Source organism: Diospyros lotus, chromosome 13 (assembly GCF_014633365.1).
Source record: "Diospyros lotus cultivar Yz01 chromosome 13, ASM1463336v1, whole genome shotgun sequence".
NCBI classification, from domain to species: Eukaryota; Viridiplantae; Streptophyta; class Magnoliopsida; order Ericales; family Ebenaceae; genus Diospyros; species Diospyros lotus.
The window spans coordinates 1,394,525-1,413,006 of NC_068350.1; the positions used below are offsets into that span (position 1 = coordinate 1,394,525).

The window sequence follows — 18,482 nt, forward strand, 5'->3', positions numbered from 1 at the left end:
AGGAGATTGAGAGAAAGGGAGGAATCATTTTGATCGATCATTTTGGTCACTAAAGGAGATTGAGAGAAAGGGAGGAAGAGAGGGAGAAGGGGGAGAAACTAATAAGGATAGTCTTTTTTAAGTCTTGCAATGTACAAATAAGAGAAAAATCGAAAAAAAGATAATGTAATATTATTAGTAATAATCGATAGTTTTATTTTTAATTCTGTACATAAACTCAACAATCTCAATTGAGATCACGATTTAGAATTTAAGAATACAATTTATTTATTTCTTTCTATTTTCTCTCAAATTTTCTTTTCTTCCTTAAGGACATTTTTGACATTTTAAAATTTTAATAATATTAAATTAACAATATATAGGGTAAAATGCAGCGGGATTTAAACAAGAAGAAAGATCATTATAATTTCTCATACATTAAATGTATGTTAAGGTAATGAGCACTTTACTTTCGAGACCAACTAAACCGCAGCTCTTTTTGTCAACTTAACAAACGGTGGTTATCTTTTGAAACCAACCTACAAAAGCTTAAACTCAAGGGTTTAACCTTATCGAACTATCACTTTACCACTAAGCTACAACTCTAGTGGTCAAATCTAGATAGTCCCATAAGTAAAAGATTAGACTTGCATTTTCTTAGTTGGAAACATGAAATACCCCATGAAAGTGTCGCACCTTATCTCAACCCCAATAAGTCACATTACCCACCATTGGAGCCAATAATACCTCAAGAAACAGACAATACAAATGGATGCCAAAGAAAATCTTCCTTTCCACAAAAATATTACTTTTACTCATCAATTTGGGGATAATATACAAGATGAAGGTAACAATAACATTACACTGGCGGGCTATCTTCTCTTTCATTTGTTCTTGTTCTTCTGTGCTTTTCTATTGGGGAAAACACAAAATCATGTTTGGGACAAATGCAAAACAATAGGATGGAAGTGAAATCAGGGCTTTCTTGTGCCCAAGAAGTAGTCTCCAACAGACAAGAATACATGTTCTCCCGATACTATGTTGACTGCAGGCTGATTTTCAATGCAATCAACAGTAATCTGTGGAACAGGACGTGAACAACCAAAAATCATGTAATCAGTACGGCCTTCCTCCTATTAACACTGTTTTCAAAGAGTGAGTTCTAAAGATGGCAACACACCTTTCCATTTCCAAGTTGGAATTCTAGTTTCAGCTTATGATGATCCCTTGACAGCAAGTAGGTCTCCAAACCATGCGCAAACTTTGTGTTTCCTGCGACAATATAAACCCATATGGAGAGAGGCAGCAGAAATGAAAATACCAAAACAAAGCATTTTCAAATGCAGGTAACGTTGAGGTAAGAGGAAAATCATGATTCAACCTTTGTATGACGCAAGAATAGCATCTGAGTTAAATACTAAGGCCGGTCTTGCCAAAGTGATGACAAATGCCAAATTAGAAATGCCATGGAAGCTTTCCTCAGCAAGAACCACCTGCAATTTGTAGCAGAATGTTAATTGTTGACAAGTTTGCTCCAAATGTGTAGACAACACCGAATCACTTATGCGCACCCCCCCCCCCCCCCCCCCCCCCAAAAAAAAAAAAAAAAGACTGAAATTCTGCAGATTACCACTCCACCCAAAGAAATTCAGGACAAGATTTCAGATCAGAACTCCCAAGAATTGATTCAATACCATTACCAGTTTGATCATTCAAAACAATTGATTCAACACCATTACCAGTTTGATCATTCTAGGCATTTGTTTGTAGCTATCTTCACTGTCATAACTTTATCCCCATCAATTATGATCCCCACATTTAATCAGGAATCACAAGAAACCCTACGCACACTAGGCTTTCTGGTTTTCACCAATCTATGAGAAATCAAAATGCAACGAGAATCATTGGCAGAGTTGAGACTAGGCAGAGAAGAAAGGTGTACTATTTCTCTATTCATTAGTAAAAATAAGATGTACTTCAGTACAAAATATGTTTCACTACATTTGTCTTCTGTTTTCATTTTCTTTGTGAGGTGTGTATAGAAGTTCATGAGCCGTTTACTGATATGCAATGTTGAAGAACTTTGCAATTGATCAACTAAAACTGTAACTCCAAATAAATATCATGTTACCTGCATTAAGTATTGGGCAGCTATAAAATTCCATCTTAAATGTGTTATTAGCCAGGTAAAGCTACTAAACATGAGTAGACCTATGCATTTACAAGGAAGTTTCACAATTCAAATATATGAAACTTTCAAAGCGAATAAATGATTCACAACATGACCATCGTTTGAAGAAGCTGGCTCATTTTAAGTTTTGTCACAAGTCAACAAAACTAATCAATTGGGAAAAGCCATCATAAAGAAGAAAGAACATCAGAAGCATAAAAAGGATTAATTAATGCAACTCACTGCATGTGGGGGAATCATGGTAGAAGGAAGTAAACAGGAACCAAGCGCATCCCTGATATATTGTTCCTGCACAATAGAAAAGACAAGAAAATAAATGTTTAAACATATGATTCCTGAACCTGAAAGCAAAGACTTTTTAACCACGTAAATGTGCAGTTGTCAGAGGGTTGGTTGCTCAGATTCTGCCCACAAGTTTAATTTTCAATACAAACCTACAGTCGGTAAAAAGAAAATGGATAACTATTTGGATGGTGAATATATTCAGACCCAGAATGGCAGAGCCAAAGACATTATCATACACGGGTCTCATGTAAGTTGAACAAGGGGAACACCTACTTGCCCATTTTAACTGCAGCAAGAAAAAAAAAAAAAAGTTTTCTTATTTATAGGCTCATGTAGATACTGCAGCAATAAGGTGGGTGCATAACTTGCTGCTCAAGGACAAAATAACCTAGGTTAACTATCCAGGAAAATTTTACATGGAGTTCACGATCCCAAACATGAAGGATAAAAACATTTACCAGTATAGTACACCAAAATCAGAAAGTTACCTGTGAGTTCAAAATCTGATGCGATATTGACTTGTCTTTATCTAATGATTTGAAGTAAACCTCCACCATGTCAGTAGGTTCAAGGGCAGCTTTCTTCCTTAACTTCTGAATTCTATTAACAACCTACAAAAATTGAAATTTACAAGTCCAAACGTGCACCCCATAAATCAGTAAACTTCAACTTTATGCAACAATGCTAACACCAATGTCCAATGCACTCTCACAGGCACCTGACACACTGCTTTACTAAAATAAGAAAAGAGGTTTCCAATTTACCTCCCTGGCAACCCCTGCTTCAAACAATGACTCATCCGGACGCAAATCCAATATAACCAAGACATCACCTAAAACATGATACGAGATTTGATTGTAAGGAAACATAATATAGTTTACCATGTATTTAGTAAAACAATGTCAAAATTGATCCACACCATCTCCTGCAGCATCAATTTCCTCCTCTGTCATATTATCAGGCCGCTTGAAACCCCTGATGATCTAAGGTTAACAACAGATGGAAATTAGTCACAGAAGTTCAGATGATATTTTGATAATAATAAACCTGTAAAAGGTAGTTGTGCAATATTAATTCCAACATGAACAAGGCAATGTCATCACCGCGCCATTGGTAAAATCTATGATTCCATATACCTAGGTAACCAGAATAGAAAGAGAAGGGTGTGCCTTAATAGATTTGGTTTGGGGTGATAAGTTGCCACAGCCTTCATTCGTTTGTAATTTGATATATTTTTTTATAACCAAACTCATTTCTTAAGTACAACAAGTTCCAGGTAAATAAAGGTCTGGGAATTTAGTTCTAGAGAAACAAACATGGGTGGCTACTAAAATAAATGGATCCATTCAATCTCAATCACGCTTGGGTAAATTTACAAGCATTCTCCAGGTGCATAGGCTTCGATCTATATATATATTTTTTGGGGGGGTGTTTTAGAAGAAGTTCCACAAGCATCAGACGGTAAGTTGCATACAACTACTGCTTGCAAAAATGGCTAGGCACATTTAAAATCAGAATATTTGATAGCCTCTTTCTAGCAGTTATTAGAAGAGTCATGACCAATTTCTTGTTTTTTACAGGTTGGGGCTGTGTGAACAATCACATACAATATCAATCCATATGCACAGTAGTAAATTGCAAGTTATTTTACATTTAAGAGAAAAGAAGCAAATATGGAGCAACATGAACCCAGAAACAATCATGTACCTTAATATCAGCCAGCTTCAAACTGTGTGTCGAAATTGTAACTTCTCCACTTTTCTCAAAAGCTAAAATATCTTCCTGTGACATTGCTTTAACTTCCTTGGCAACAACACCCATTGATTTTCCAAGACGTTTACCCAATACACTTGGAGAACATCCAATAACATAACATTAGCGTTCAGAGAGAGAGAGAGAGAGAGAGAGTAAATTATAGATTCAATACCTGAAATCTGGCTCTGCACGTAAGGAAGCATATTTCAAAGTATCATTGCATGGAACAATGGATTTTATGTTGAGTTCCTCTAACACATACTACAATACAAAAGAAACACATAAGAAAAGCAAAAGGAGGCAAAAGAAAGAAAAGATAAGAAAACAGAAGCAACAGCATCAACTGCACTTCATCCTAACCAAGTTGGGGTCAGTGGCACAGCATTTATAATGTCAATTGACTTCTAAAAGTTTTACAAATCCTGATGCAGCCCTCTAGGGAACAATGAGATAAAGTTCCAACACCATCTTCATATAAAAAAGTTTCATAATATGGCGGTGAAAGAGCAAAGGAACAAATAAACACACCAGCACCAGCACAGAGTGACATTACTCGTGTGGATGGGTTCACATGGATATATGCTTGCTAATGAATAATGATAACTTTAGAAAAATAAGGCATATAATAACTGATTGGTGCTTTATGCAAGAGGAGGTAGAAGAGTCAATGAGTCATGAGTTGCACAAATAGTTGTCAATCTTGGCTACTTATAATGGAGGTCACACCTTGAGTGCAAAACTTCTTAAAGGATGTGGAAATTGTTGATCTTGGCTAATAATAATGGAGGCCACACCTTGAATGCAAAACTTCTTGAAGAAATGTGGAACTTTCAAGATATATCTAGAAATTTCTAGAGAAGTTTTGACAATACTAGAAGACTCTAGAAATTCTTGAGCTCACTAGGATTCCCTAGAAGATTTTCTAGAGAAGTGTAGGATATTATACACTTATAGACTTCTATAGAAGGATGTGTATGTATCTTAAGATGTCCCATTGGATCATTAACGTGTGGCATAATGCTAGCACACATTCTTTCCATGGTGCTACATATAAGGGAGGGCTACTTTTGTAAGGGCATCCAGAAAATGTAACATTTTGAGAGTGCAATATATGAGCCCTTGCCAAAACGCTCTTGAGTGCTTCCTTTGCCATTATCTTCTTCATTATTTTGAGCTAACCCTAAATTTTGAGGGAGTAAGGCTTAACTTAGGCTTTCGCTAGTGAAGGAATCAAGAACCTTAAGTGTCACACAGTATCTTGAAGATTAAGCCCATGACATAGTGGACCCCACCCCTTACCTTTTCCAAGGACCCAACAGTTGTATCTTGCCTATGCCTTTTTCAATATTAACGAGGTATGCCTGTTCAGCTCTAGATCTCCTTCATGCACGGGCAAGCATACCCAATGAGGAGCTGAGATTAGTTTGGAACATTGCTCCTTGCCAGATGTGGTTTTTATGAAAAGAAATCATGGAGCTTTTGAAGGCATAGAGAGCTCAATACACTTTAATGGGACACTTCTCATTTTCTATTTTTGTGGCTGAAAGAGGATTTATTTTTTCTCCTTTTACGCTCTCACTTCTTTTATTGATAAAACTGGATACTAAAAGTGCAGTTTGTGTCCCCTCCTTGCATTGTACAGGTTTCACCCCTTTCTGCCATCTCCTTAATGGTATGCTATACTTTAACAAAAAAGAAAAATTTGTCACAAGCCTAAAAGCATAACTATAATAAACCTAAGGACATAACTGTAATAAACATACCGTACTACTAGCATGTGTACTTAGCAGTTACCGCTTATGATGATCGTACCTAGTCGGTTACGCCAATAAGCTGAGGGTGATAGCCTATAAAAGGCATTGTAAAAGAGGATGTGAACTATCAATGAAAGTATTCGGTTATTTCCCTCTCCTTCTTTCTCTCTCTCTTCTTTTAAATTTCCCCTCCAATTTCTCTCTAATCTACGACTCTCTCAGAATTGTCCAAGTCTAAGTCTCTGATCCAAGGCTTGACAAAATTTTCCGAAAGCTCTTTTGGTTCTACAAATTAATCAGTCTAGTGTATTTCTAAATACAAAAAACAAAAGAAAAAATTATGAAATATATATTGGATTTGATAACTCTGCCTGGGGATGTTATCCACTGCCGGTCCCAAACCCGGATAAAGGAGGAGGGTTGTGTTAGGTAGCCGACAGCCAATGTAAAATATAGTCGGATCCAAAACATGAACTCTAGACAAATTATGAAAAATCATTTGGGCGTGGGCGTAACCCTTCATAGCGACGCGCTACACTGCCCGCGTGTAGTGTCAAGTGAGCTAGGGCCACTGCATCGGCGCCCGGATGTAGTGACAAATGAGCAAGGGTTCCCGCATTTGCTTGGACGGATGTGGGTAAAGAAGCTAGTCCAAAATCAAAATCAAAATCAAAACCAAAACCAAAATCAAAAACAAAATCAAGTTAAAAGTCAAGGCCAAAAACAAAATCATAGATTAAGGATTGGGTCATGGAACATAGGAACATTAACAGGCAAAACTATGGAAGTGGTAGATGTGATGATTAGGAGAAAGATTAATATTATGTGCCTTCAAGAGACGAGATGGGTAAAGAAAAAAGCAAAATTTTTATCAGAAACTGGATATAAAATATGGTACACAGGAAATGATCACGCGAAAAATGGAGTGAGGATTATTATAGATAAAAACTTAGTAGATGAGGTAGTGGATGTAAAGAGAATAGGGGATAGGATTATTATGGTGAAGATTAGTCTAGGAAGAATGGCTATGAATATCTTTAGTACATATGCACCACAAGCGGGGTTAGGTGATGAGATAAAAGCAAAATTCTGGGAGGACCTAGAGGGACTCAAACAAATGATACCAAGAGAAGAAAAAGTGAATAGGAGGTGACTTAAATGGGCACGTGGGTAGAGACGGAGATGGCTATAGAGAGGTACATGGAGGGTATGGATTCGGGGAAATTAATAATAAGGGTAAGTCTATTCTAGATTTTGCTATGGCATATGTGCTCATCATAACCAATACTAGGTTCAAAAAACGGGACGAATACTTAATCACATATAAAAATGGCATATCAAGCACCTAAATAGATTACTTCCTCATGAGGCAAGAGGATCGGTTATGTTGTAGGGATTGTAAGGTGATACCAGGAGAGTGTTTGACTACTCAACATAGACTTCTAGTACTTGACGTCCAAGTAAGAAATTGGAAGAGAAAAAATCACATAAAACAAAATTCAAGAATCAGGTGATGGGATTTAAAAAGGGAGAAACAACTAATCTTCAAAGAAAAATTAAGGGGTAAAACAGAATGGAACGGAGAAGGACAGACAAACCAAATGTGGAGAGAAATGGCTAATGCCCTAAGAAGCACAGCAAAGGTAGTCCTTGGAGAGACAAATGGTAGAGCCCCTAACCTTAAGGAGTCTTGGTGGTGGAATGAAGAGGTACAATTGAAAATTAAAAATAAGAAAACTTGCTATAAGGCAGTATATCAATGCAACAATGAAGAAAATTAAAAAAAATTATAAAGAAGCAAAAAAGGCAGCAAAAAGAGTTGTTAGTGAAGCAAGGTCAAAAGCATAGGAGAATCTATATAAACGACTTGATACAAAAGATGGAGAAAGGGATATATATAAATTAGCTAAAGCAAAAGAAAGAAAAACAAGGGATTTAAATCAAGTGAAATGCATAAAAGATGAAAATCAAAATGTATTAGTGAATGAGGGAGCGATTAAGGAGAGATGGAAGGAGTATTTCACAAAATTATTCACTGATGGTAGCGACACAAGAGTTAGGTTGGGACATCTTAGTAACTGCGAAGGGGACGTGAGATATACATTTCATCGACGCATAAGTTCAAATGAAATAAGGCAAGCATTAAAAAAGATGAAAAATCATAAGGCGGTGGAACCGGATAATATACCAATAGAAGCATGAAAATGCATGGGAGAAGAGGGCATCTCCTGGCTAACGAAATTATTTAACGTGATCCTTAAAATAAAAAAGATGCCAGATAAGTGGAGGAAGAGTTCTTTGGTTCCTATATACAAAAACAAAGGAGATGTTCAAAACTGTGAAAACTACAGAGGAATTAAGTTAATGAGCCATACCATGAAACTTTGGGAGAGAATAATAGAGCAGAGATTTAGAAAAGAAACAGAGGTATTGGAAAATCAGTTTGGTTTCATGTCTGGTAGGTCAACAATGGAAGCTATATACCTACTGAGGCGCCTAATGGAAAGGTATCGAGATCATCAAAAGAACCTACATATGGTGTTTATAGATCTAGAAAAGGCCTATGATAGGGTCCCTAGAAAAATATTATGGAGGATTTTAGAGAAGAAAGGAGTCCAAATAGCCTATATACAAGCCCTTAAGGACATGTATCACGGTGCAGAGACAAGGGTCAGAACATGCGGAAGGAACACTGAACCGTTTAAAATTACAATAGGACTGCATCAAGGGTTCTGCATTAAGTCCATACTTATTTGCCTTAGTAATGGATGAACTCACTAAAGATATCCAGACAGAGGTGCCATGGTGTATGCTATTTGCAGACGACATAGTGTTGGTGGATGAAACAAAAGAATGAGTGAACACTAAACTTGAGTTGTGGAGAAACAATTTAGAATCTAAGGGATTTAAATTAAGTAGAAAGAAAACAAAATATATGGAATGTAAATTTAGTAAGAATGCAAGAGTGGAGGATGTTATAATAAAATTGGAGGACCAAATCTTACAAAGAAAAGACCATTTTCGATATTTGGGATCAATGATTCAAAAAGATGGAGAAATTCACGAGGATGTCACACATAGAATTAAGGTAGGTTGGCTAAAATGGAGAAATGCATTGGGGGTGTTATGTGATGGTAAAATCCCATTAAAACTAAAAGGAAAATTCTATAAGACAGTTATAAGACCAGTCTTGTTATATGGCTCAGAATGTTGGGCAGTCAAATACCAGCATGAGCAAAAGACGAGCGTAGTGGAGATGAGGATGTTAAGATGGATGTGCGACCATACAAGAAAAGATAAAATTAGAAATGAAGTTATTCGTAATAAGGTAGGAGTAGTGCCAATCGAGGAGAAGATAAGAGAAAATAGACTAAAATGGTTTGGTTATGTGAGAAGGAGACCAAGAGACACTCATGTGAGGAGAGTTGATGAAATGGAACAATTAGTCAAAAAAAGAGGTTGAGGCAGATCCAAAAAGACTTTGGGAGACACATTAAAGCTTGATATGAAGTGTATGGATCTAAATGAAAATATAACAAAAGACAGAAATATATGGAAGTCTAGAATTCATATAGCCGACCCCACATAGTGGGATAAAGGCTGGATATGATGTTATTGTATATTGGATTTGATCTAATGGAAGACACATCACAATCATTTTTACTAGATGACATACAAACTCAAATAAAATATTTATCAGAATTTTTTCCCATGGAACAAATTTCTAGTGAAACAGATTTAGCATAATGATTACATAAAAGTACTTTGTTTATGGTGGGCACCCACTTAATATGCCTCAAATGCTTAGCCACTGCATATAATTTCTTGGCATGATATTTCTTTATAAGTAGTTATTTGCTTTGTCCTCCTCCATTTATACAGTGCCCATCCACTTAATGATGGTGCTTATTCCTAGAGTTTGCTTCTTATGCTTATCCAAATAAATAAATAAAGAACCATGAAAGAAACCAAGAAAAAGGGAAAAGTATTATTGGGTTGATTAAGAGCTAATGTGTGATCCATGAAAAGGCGGTGGGTTTGTGGATTATGTATTTTAACAGTTTTCAATAAGGCTTGTCCAGTCAAATGTTTACTTTGATGTTCTAGAAGGACAACTTGAGAGGAATGTGATTCTGAGCAGTTGATGGCATCAAGGTGGGTGTCAAATCCCTAATGTGGAATATCATTACTTTCAGCTTCAAGGTGGGTGATGGCAGAAAGAGCCACGTCAAGACTTGATGCTTTGTGTGGTCAGAGGCTGCTATGTTGATGCTTTTCCGGATTTGTTGTGGTTCAAAGCAGTGAAAGAGGCTTCTGTGCCATACCATAGGTCTCTTTCTACACCAGGAACTCTCTGGCTTTCACCATTTCACATGGCTGTTCAGGACCCAAGAGTTCAAGTAAGATTTACGTGCCTTCTCTGGAGGTGGCATTCTTTGTGTTGATAGGAGTCACAGAATTTTATTTTTTCTATTCTGTTTCATTTTTTCTTTCTTGGGTTTTTTAGATTACTGCTAGTAGGGCAGGGGAAAGTATCTTTGAGGCAGGGACAAAAAGCCTCAGAAGAGTAAAACAACTTTTGATGTGAAGCATTTGAAAGGAGCAGAACCGTTGCACATATATAGCATGCAATTGGAAAGTCTTCCAAGGTAAAGAGATTGTATTTTTATCTATTGAAGAATCTTCTCTTTTCTCATATCTTTTGGTTGATTACTTAAGGGATTTACTTACCCTGCTAAACACTTGTTAGTTGTTTTTGCTTCTTTACGCTTGCATACTCCATGTGTACAGGGTTGTGGCCCCCTGGTGTTTCTTTTTATTATTAGCAAAACTATAAAATATTAGGTAAATAAGGAAGTCGCTTGCACAGGCCAGTAGGATAGTACATAGCTAATGCTTGTATAGGCAGATATCATGGCATATAAGGTATAGTATCTTATTTAAGAACTTGAGAAGTCATGTACAGACCTCTTTCAGTTTTCCGGCTATATCATCAAGAAACTCTGCATCAGGATGAACTACAACCATCTCCCTGCAGTTATAGAAAACAATAGAGAAGAATAAGTTTACAGGATAAAGAAGTGAACAACAGGAAGCAACTGAAGAAGGATGAACCAAGTGCAGAAAGGCAGTATCATGCAAGCAATAAGAATTACTTAAGTGGATTTTTCAGAGGTTTGTTGTGACGCTCCCGAATATTTCGGGCAAGATCGATGATCGTCATCATTCTATTGACACTTTGTTCAATACGTTCCCCTCCCTGAAATGACGTCAGAAGTTCTTTGACAGACAGTTCTAAATGGAGACAACACAGAGGCTTTTAAATAAATTGCATTCAAATTCTAACAAAACATCACAATTATGACATAGAATAAATGAGCACGACCTTCCCCTCTTCCTGAGGAAAACTGCAATAATGAATGCTTTCTTCTGACCCACTGGAAACTTTACGCATATTTTGGTAGAGCACTTCGGTGAAGAAGGGCGTTAAAGGGGCCATTGCTTTACAAGAGGTTAGAAGCACCTGAAAGATAACAGTCCAAGCTGTCAGAGATATTTATGCACTGTCAAAACCAAGGGATGTAATTAGTAGCTTAAGGTTTCAATGCAATTAAGCATATCTAATGAATAATCATAAGCAACATATCAACTACAGAAATTCCAAATATAAGCACTTGAGACAGTTGCCACAGCAAAGCATAGAAAGGAATAGTGCTCTGAAATACAAGCAGGCACAAACCATCTGGGAAAGAGACAATGATATTCTCAAATTCAAAAGATAGACATTTTTCACAAATTATAACATAATTCTCCAATCTAATTGTTTGCTTCTCAAGATATGCATGATGACTGCAATAAATCCCACCAAGGGATCCTATTTACTCTAGAAATAAATTTCCAATTCAATCCCAAACAGAGATGCCAGAGCTTAAGTAGCATGCCAACCCTACACATCTGAGCATCCAATAATCCACGACTTCATTTTGTTCTATTCTTAGGTCTCTTCTTAGCAGTATTATTTACAGGTAGATCCTGCTTCCCTGAAAAAAATATATATATTTATGTATAAATATATATATGCCAGTCTCATCCTGAAATTCAGCCTTCTATCCATGTATAAGTAAATGTACAGCTGTAAATCATGCAATCCACGTGACTCTGTCCCGGTAGAGAGAACCTTGCCTGTATAGAGTAATGGTTATAGGATCCTCTGGGAGAAGCTCACCTTATGGGGTAATTGTTGCAATATGCTCCAAAAATATCAGACAATTTGTTTTTGGTAACCCAATTAGTATCTATATTTGGATGCTTCTTCCATGCAGCTAAGCATCAAGAATATCAGGGATCAAGTGCATACATTGGAACTAGCAGCAGATAAGGCACAAATATTGGTACCATACTAGCATTATATTTGTGCAGCAAAATTATATTTGTAATAGAATTCTACTGTCTCCTAAGTATTAGTTTATGCAGCAATTACAAAACCACCCTCGATCTCCACAATATAATAGAGCATAAATAAAAAGCTACAGTATCATAGTCTCCGATAAAAAATGTCTTGGGTTAAGCCTAAAATTAGTTAAAAAGTACCAAAACCAAGCTCAACAAAAATTCTCAACCTAGCCCTATTAGCCACGCTCTACAGCATGCTATGTGTCCCACAAGTCATGACTGATCTCACTCCTAATTTATTATCTTGTAACATGAGTAGGCATCTTTCCCTCCAATTATCAGCTGATTAATCATGTTTGAGTATAAACAACTAAGACTAGTTTGCTTATTTTATTGAAGATTAAGATTTTTCTAGGGCATTAATTGGGCTAGCTTAGGCCAACAATAGCTTGTTCCAAGACAAGAACTTGAAATACATTCACAGTTGTGTCTAGCTCAATTTAGTTTTCAGTTCTAATCTTGCAGGATTATCAGAGAACTCCAAAGGTTGCTTCAGGGGAAGCAGCACATTCTGACTTCATTCTGTACATTAAGAACTCTTCAAAGACAACTGGTTAGTTGATATTTAGGTATGAACCAAAACGCAGAAAATCCTAAAAGGAAATCCTTCATAAAGAAATTAAAATCAATTATGGAAAATGAATGAACCAAAAAAAAAACTATTAACCTAGAAGATTCCCAATACAATCTTTTTTCTTTTTCTGTTGGTAAGTCTCCAGATACAATCCCTAACATGAAACCATTTAGTCTCTTCTCTCAAAATAACAAACATATGCTCCTGTTTCATCATTTTTTATTTCTTTTTCTGCTGGAAATTTAGGCCCTGTTCTCTTCGCTTCTTTCAGGCTGTTTTCAATTTTCAGTTTTCTAAAACACTCAAAACGCGTTTACTTACCCATTTTCAAAAATGCATTTTCCAAAACACAAAAAAGAATTTGTACACAAAACTCAAAACGCTGAAATGACATTTTCGCTGTTTTCAGCCAAAACAAGATCTTCAAGTCCAAAACATGAAAAACACTCTCCATCCTCACATCTAATTTCGACTCTTGTTTCTCTTCCTTCTCTCTTCTTTCTTTTCTCTTAAAGACTCAGCCGTCGACCACGCCCGCTAGCGCCATCACCGCCTCGAGCCGTCGTCAACCACCATCTCTCTTCTTGCGGCAGTCAGCAACAAGAGGCAAGGCGGTGAGAGGCAAGGCAACAGCAAGAGGAGAGGCAGCGAGAATCAAGGCAGCAGCAAGAGGTGAGGTGAGGTGGCAGTTAGAGGTGAGGCAACGGTGACGACGAGAGGAAGGCGGTGAAGGGAAAAGGGCTGGAGAAGAAGAGGCAGTGACGACGGCGAGAGGAAGGCGGCAAACGAAAGAGAGCTGAAGAAGAAGAGGCAGCAGCGAGAGGCGAGGCGGCAACGACGGCAAGAGAAAGGCGGTGAAGCGAAGATGACTAGAGAAGGACAGCAATGGCCAGCCAAGGAAGGGAAAAAGAGAGGAAGAGAACAAGTGGGTGGGTTTCTTTGTGGGGGGGGAAGGACCAGAGAGGGAGAGAAGAGTGGGTGGAAAATTAATAATAATAGGTATGTATATGTATGTATGTTAAATAATATATTTATAAAATATATATCTAATATATTATACATACATATATTATTATATCTAATCGCGAATTTCTTATTAGGCCTGCTCACGAGCCTTTAATCGAGCCAGCTTGCAAGCTAACGAGCCAGGTTTTACTAAGCTCAAGCTCGACTCGTTTACAAATCGAACTTTAAAGTTTAGCTTTTTTGGCCAAGTCAATTTATTCATTTTTTCATATTTTATTCTTGTAAAGGGAAAAAATGTTGCAAGATTCACCAACTTTAAAATGTATATATTTCTTAATAATATATTAACATTAAATAGTTCTAATTTACTGAATAATCAAATTCATTGAATAAAATGTCATTAAAAAATTATTCTCAAAATTCTAAACAGAACGCATTTTCTAGTTTTTTTATTTTGAGAAACAATTTTTCAGAATGAAAAACATAACACATTTTTAATTTTTTGAAAATAGACTATCAAAACAAAAAATTAAAAATGAATTCAAAACTCAAAACTGAAAATTGAAACGCAAAGAGAACGGGTCATTAAAGTTTGAGCCTGGAAAAAGAGGGCACTAAGAGCAGACCTGAGTGCCAAATATTACACTGATCTCCAGAACATAAAGCAAAAATGTAAACAGAGAAAACAGTTGTATGCAAAGCACCAAAAGAGCAACCATCTGAATGATTGTGAAACTGTTGCATATTTTATGTTAACCAAGTAGTTACTAACATTGGATAAAGCTCTGTTTTAAGAAAAAATGAATTTCAAGTGAGTTTAGCTTCATATAAGTACCAGGAATTTGAAGAAGGCCTATAAAATATCCACTCTTCCAAAGCACATATTATAAATAGGGAAAGAAGAAACTCATCCTAAAATTCACACAAAAGGGACACTACAAAATGTCAAGGAAAAAATGTGTCAAGAAGACTAATTGAAAAATCAAATTCTATTTTCTGTTTATATGTCCATGAATGTTCTAATTCCCTTTTCTATTCCCAAAATCTGATTTGAATTATTATATTTCAAAGATTCAATATAATGAATCCACAGCCATGTGCCTATGTTTCAAATTTACCGTTATATTTCTGTTCTTAGTATTAAACAAAAACAAGAATTAACTGTCGGAAACAAATAATTTGGTTAATTTACTTGACCTATTTCTATTTTAAATTTTCTGTATTACTGATCACGTAAAAGAAAGGTCCAGGACAGACAGAACTCAACACCAAAAAAACAAAGTATATACAGACAGACAGGCAAACTCAGTCAGGAAAACAAGGAGAGAATCCTAAATATTACAAGACCAAAGTCACTGCCATCATACATGATAGAGAGTTGAAAGTGCAATCCGGCAGTCTTCTTCTCCTGTCCGGCCTTTGAGTCTCTTACGGTTGAACCGCACATATATATTAGTGAGGTTATCAAGATATTTTAAGAGATAAGGAACAACCTACAAAGAGAAAGCATAAGTACATGAATATCATAGAATCAAAAGGATTGAGCACTATCTAATTCATGAAACAAGAACAGACCATCATCCTCAAAATGTGAACCCAAACATTTATTTCTCATCAAAACTGCATTGGATATCAATATTATTAAGTGCTTTTGTTTTCAAATCTGAATTGAAAATAATGAAAATTTTGAAAATGAACATAGTTTCTGTAATTTCCACTTTCATATCATAATGATATTGGGAACTAAGAAAACAATTTTTACTCCCCTAAAATTCAGGTGATTTTTGGCATAGCTTTTTCCTTAAAACACTTTCTGAAACCAATTCACCAAATCTATCCTATTGACATTATCTAGTTTTGGAATCATAACCAAACAGATCCCTACATATTCTTTGATTTATTTTTCTTCTATCTCCGAACATAAATAGTAATCACAATTGATTTTTTTTATTCTTTGACATACACAGCAAAGTATAGTATTAAGTGAAATGAAAAATGAGCTAGGCCGACCTTGGAGCCCAGGTGCAATGTCAAATTTGCAAGGGTTATCACATTTTCATAGATGGATGCAAGTAAAAGAGTTAGTCAAGGATCATAGATTAAGAATTGGATCGTGGAACATTGATACTTTAACAGGAAAATAAATGGAAGTGGTGGACATGATGATGAGGAAAAAATTAATATTATGTGCCTACATGAAACAAAATAGGTTGTAGACAGGACTAAAATGTTGAGAGAGTACAGATAAACTTTGGCACTCAAGGAAGGGTCATGCAAGGAATGGAGTGGGAATTATGGATAGATTTTCAAGGATGAGGTAATGGATTCAAAGAGAACAGGAGATAGGATTATTACAGGTATAATGGTTGTAGGAGAAGAGACTATGAATATTATTAGCATATATGTACCACAAGTTGGATTAGCATAAGAGATAAACACAAAACTTTGGCAAAAGGAATACCTAAAGTAGAGAAGAACATTGTAAGAGTTGACTTAAATGGTCATCTGGGCTGACAAAGGAGCAAGTATAGTGATGTACATGGAGGTTTGAATTTGGAGAATAAGGAAAAAGATATTTTGGATTTTGACATGACAATTGAGCTCATTGTAGCTGATAGTAGGTTAGGGAAACGGTACGAACACTTGATCACATATAAAAATGGTTCATCACCTACCCAAATAGATTACTTTCTTAAGAAACAAGAGAACCACTTATGTTGTAAAGATTGTAAAGCTACAACAAGAGAATGTCCAGCCACTCAAGATAGGCTTATGGTCCTTGACATGACATTCATATCAAAAAATATAAAAAGAATAATAGAAAATGAGGCCCAACGATTAGATCGTGGGGTTTAAAAGGTGAAAAGCATAGGCAAGTTAAATGTGGATTGGGATAACTTTTGCAATTCAAAAAACAACAAAAACAATTTTACAAGAGTCAAAGAGAAAAGCTCCTAGATAAAGAGTCTTGGCGGTGGAATGAAGAACAACAAGAAAAAACCAAAACTCAGAGTGGTTGCTAGAAAACTTAACATATGTGCTGTAAAGAAACAAATCTTAAAGAGGCGCATTTTGGCCAAAAAAAGAAAGAAAAGAAGAAAGCAGAAAAAGTAGTGAGACAAAGTTAAAAGCTGAAAATTTACAACAATGACCTAACACAAAAGATGGGGAAAGAGATAAATAGAAACTAGCTAAAGCAAGAGAAAAAAAAGGAAGAATAGTAAACCAGTTGGACCAGATAATATACCAACTGAACCATAGAAATGCATGTGAGAAGATGACATTTTTGCTAACAAAATTATTTGCATATGATCCTTAAATAAAAAAGGATATCAGATGAGTAGAGAAAGAACACTTTAGTGTCTTTTTAAAAATAAAGGATATGTGCAAAGTTGAAAAAATTATAGAGGGATCAAGATAATGATCACAATATGATACTTCAGGAGAGGGTGATTCAGCAAAGGTTATGGAGACAAACTACGGTCTACCAAAACTAATTTCATTTTATGCCTAGTATGTCAAGAAAAAAGCAATTCACTTATTGAGACACTTAATGGAAAGGTCTAGGCACAAACAAAACGATTTTCATGTGGTATATATAGACTTGAAAAGGCATGTACTAGAGTCCCTAGGGAAGTCTTGTTGTCAAGGCTGTTAAAGAAGAATGGAGTTCAGAATGCTTATACACAGGCTATTAAGGACGTGAATCACCTAGCAGAAATGCTTGTTAGGACTTGTGGAGGAGATACTAAGACTTCCCCAATTATAATAGAATTACAGCAAGGATCTGCATTAAGCCATTATCTCTTTACTCTTGTGAAAAATAAACTCATAAAGCCCATCCAAGAAGAAGCATCTTGGCGTATGCTATTTCCAGTTGATTTCTTGAAGGATGAAACAAAAGAAAACGTGAACAGTAAACTTGAATTGTGGAGAGACCCCTTAGAATCCAAAGGTTTTAAATTAAGTAAATCAGAAACTAATTATGTGGAATGTGAGTTTAGTAAAAACAGCAGTGCGGATGATATTATTGTAAAAATTAGGGATAGAGTTATTACAAAATAGAATCAATTCTAGGATCAACTATTCAAAAGGATGGGGAAATCTTAGAGAATGTAACTCATTGGAACAAGACAGGATGCGATTGTAAAATAACTTTAAGGCTTAAAGAAAGGTTTTATCGAACAACTAAAGGACCATCTTTGTTGCATGGCTCAAAATGTGAGCAGTTAAGTGCCAACATGTGAAAAACATGAACATAGCTGAGATGACAATGTTGCAATGAACATGAAAACCATACAAGAAAAGACAAAATAAGAAGCACAGTCATACATAATAAAGTTGGAGTGGTGCATAATAAAGTTGGAGTGGTGCCTATTGAATATAAAATGCCGCTATGATTAAAATGGTTTGGACATGTGCAAACAAGACTGATAGAATCTCCTATGACACAAGTGGTGAAATGGAGGAAATTTGGAGCAAAAAAGGAGTAGGGAGACCACAGAAAACTTGGTGAAAAAACTAG

The 18,482-nt window shown here is 36.0% G+C and overlaps 1 protein-coding gene across 1 annotated transcript in view; it reads right to left on the minus strand.

Annotated features, from left to right (window-relative positions):
- Positions 1-750: 750 nt before the first annotated feature.
- LOC127789094 (isoleucine--tRNA ligase, cytoplasmic) overlaps positions 751-18,482 on the minus strand; it is a 52,904-nt gene continuing 35,172 nt past the window's right edge. Inside the window, exons 15-27 of the mRNA XM_052317872.1 lie at positions 15,325-15,450; positions 11,351-11,488; positions 11,121-11,224; positions 10,933-10,996; positions 4,383-4,471; positions 4,163-4,304; positions 3,375-3,438; positions 3,220-3,287; positions 2,944-3,066; positions 2,393-2,458; positions 1,361-1,472; positions 1,160-1,251; positions 751-1,058 (exon numbers count right to left, since the gene is read on the minus strand). Of these exons, the coding sequence (XP_052173832.1) occupies positions 954-1,058; positions 1,160-1,251; positions 1,361-1,472; positions 2,393-2,458; positions 2,944-3,066; positions 3,220-3,287; positions 3,375-3,438; positions 4,163-4,304; positions 4,383-4,471; positions 10,933-10,996; positions 11,121-11,224; positions 11,351-11,488; positions 15,325-15,450 (1,293 nt within the window). The 3' untranslated portion in view covers positions 751-953. The remainder of the gene's footprint in view (positions 1,059-1,159; positions 1,252-1,360; positions 1,473-2,392; positions 2,459-2,943; positions 3,067-3,219; positions 3,288-3,374; positions 3,439-4,162; positions 4,305-4,382; positions 4,472-10,932; positions 10,997-11,120; positions 11,225-11,350; positions 11,489-15,324; positions 15,451-18,482) is intronic.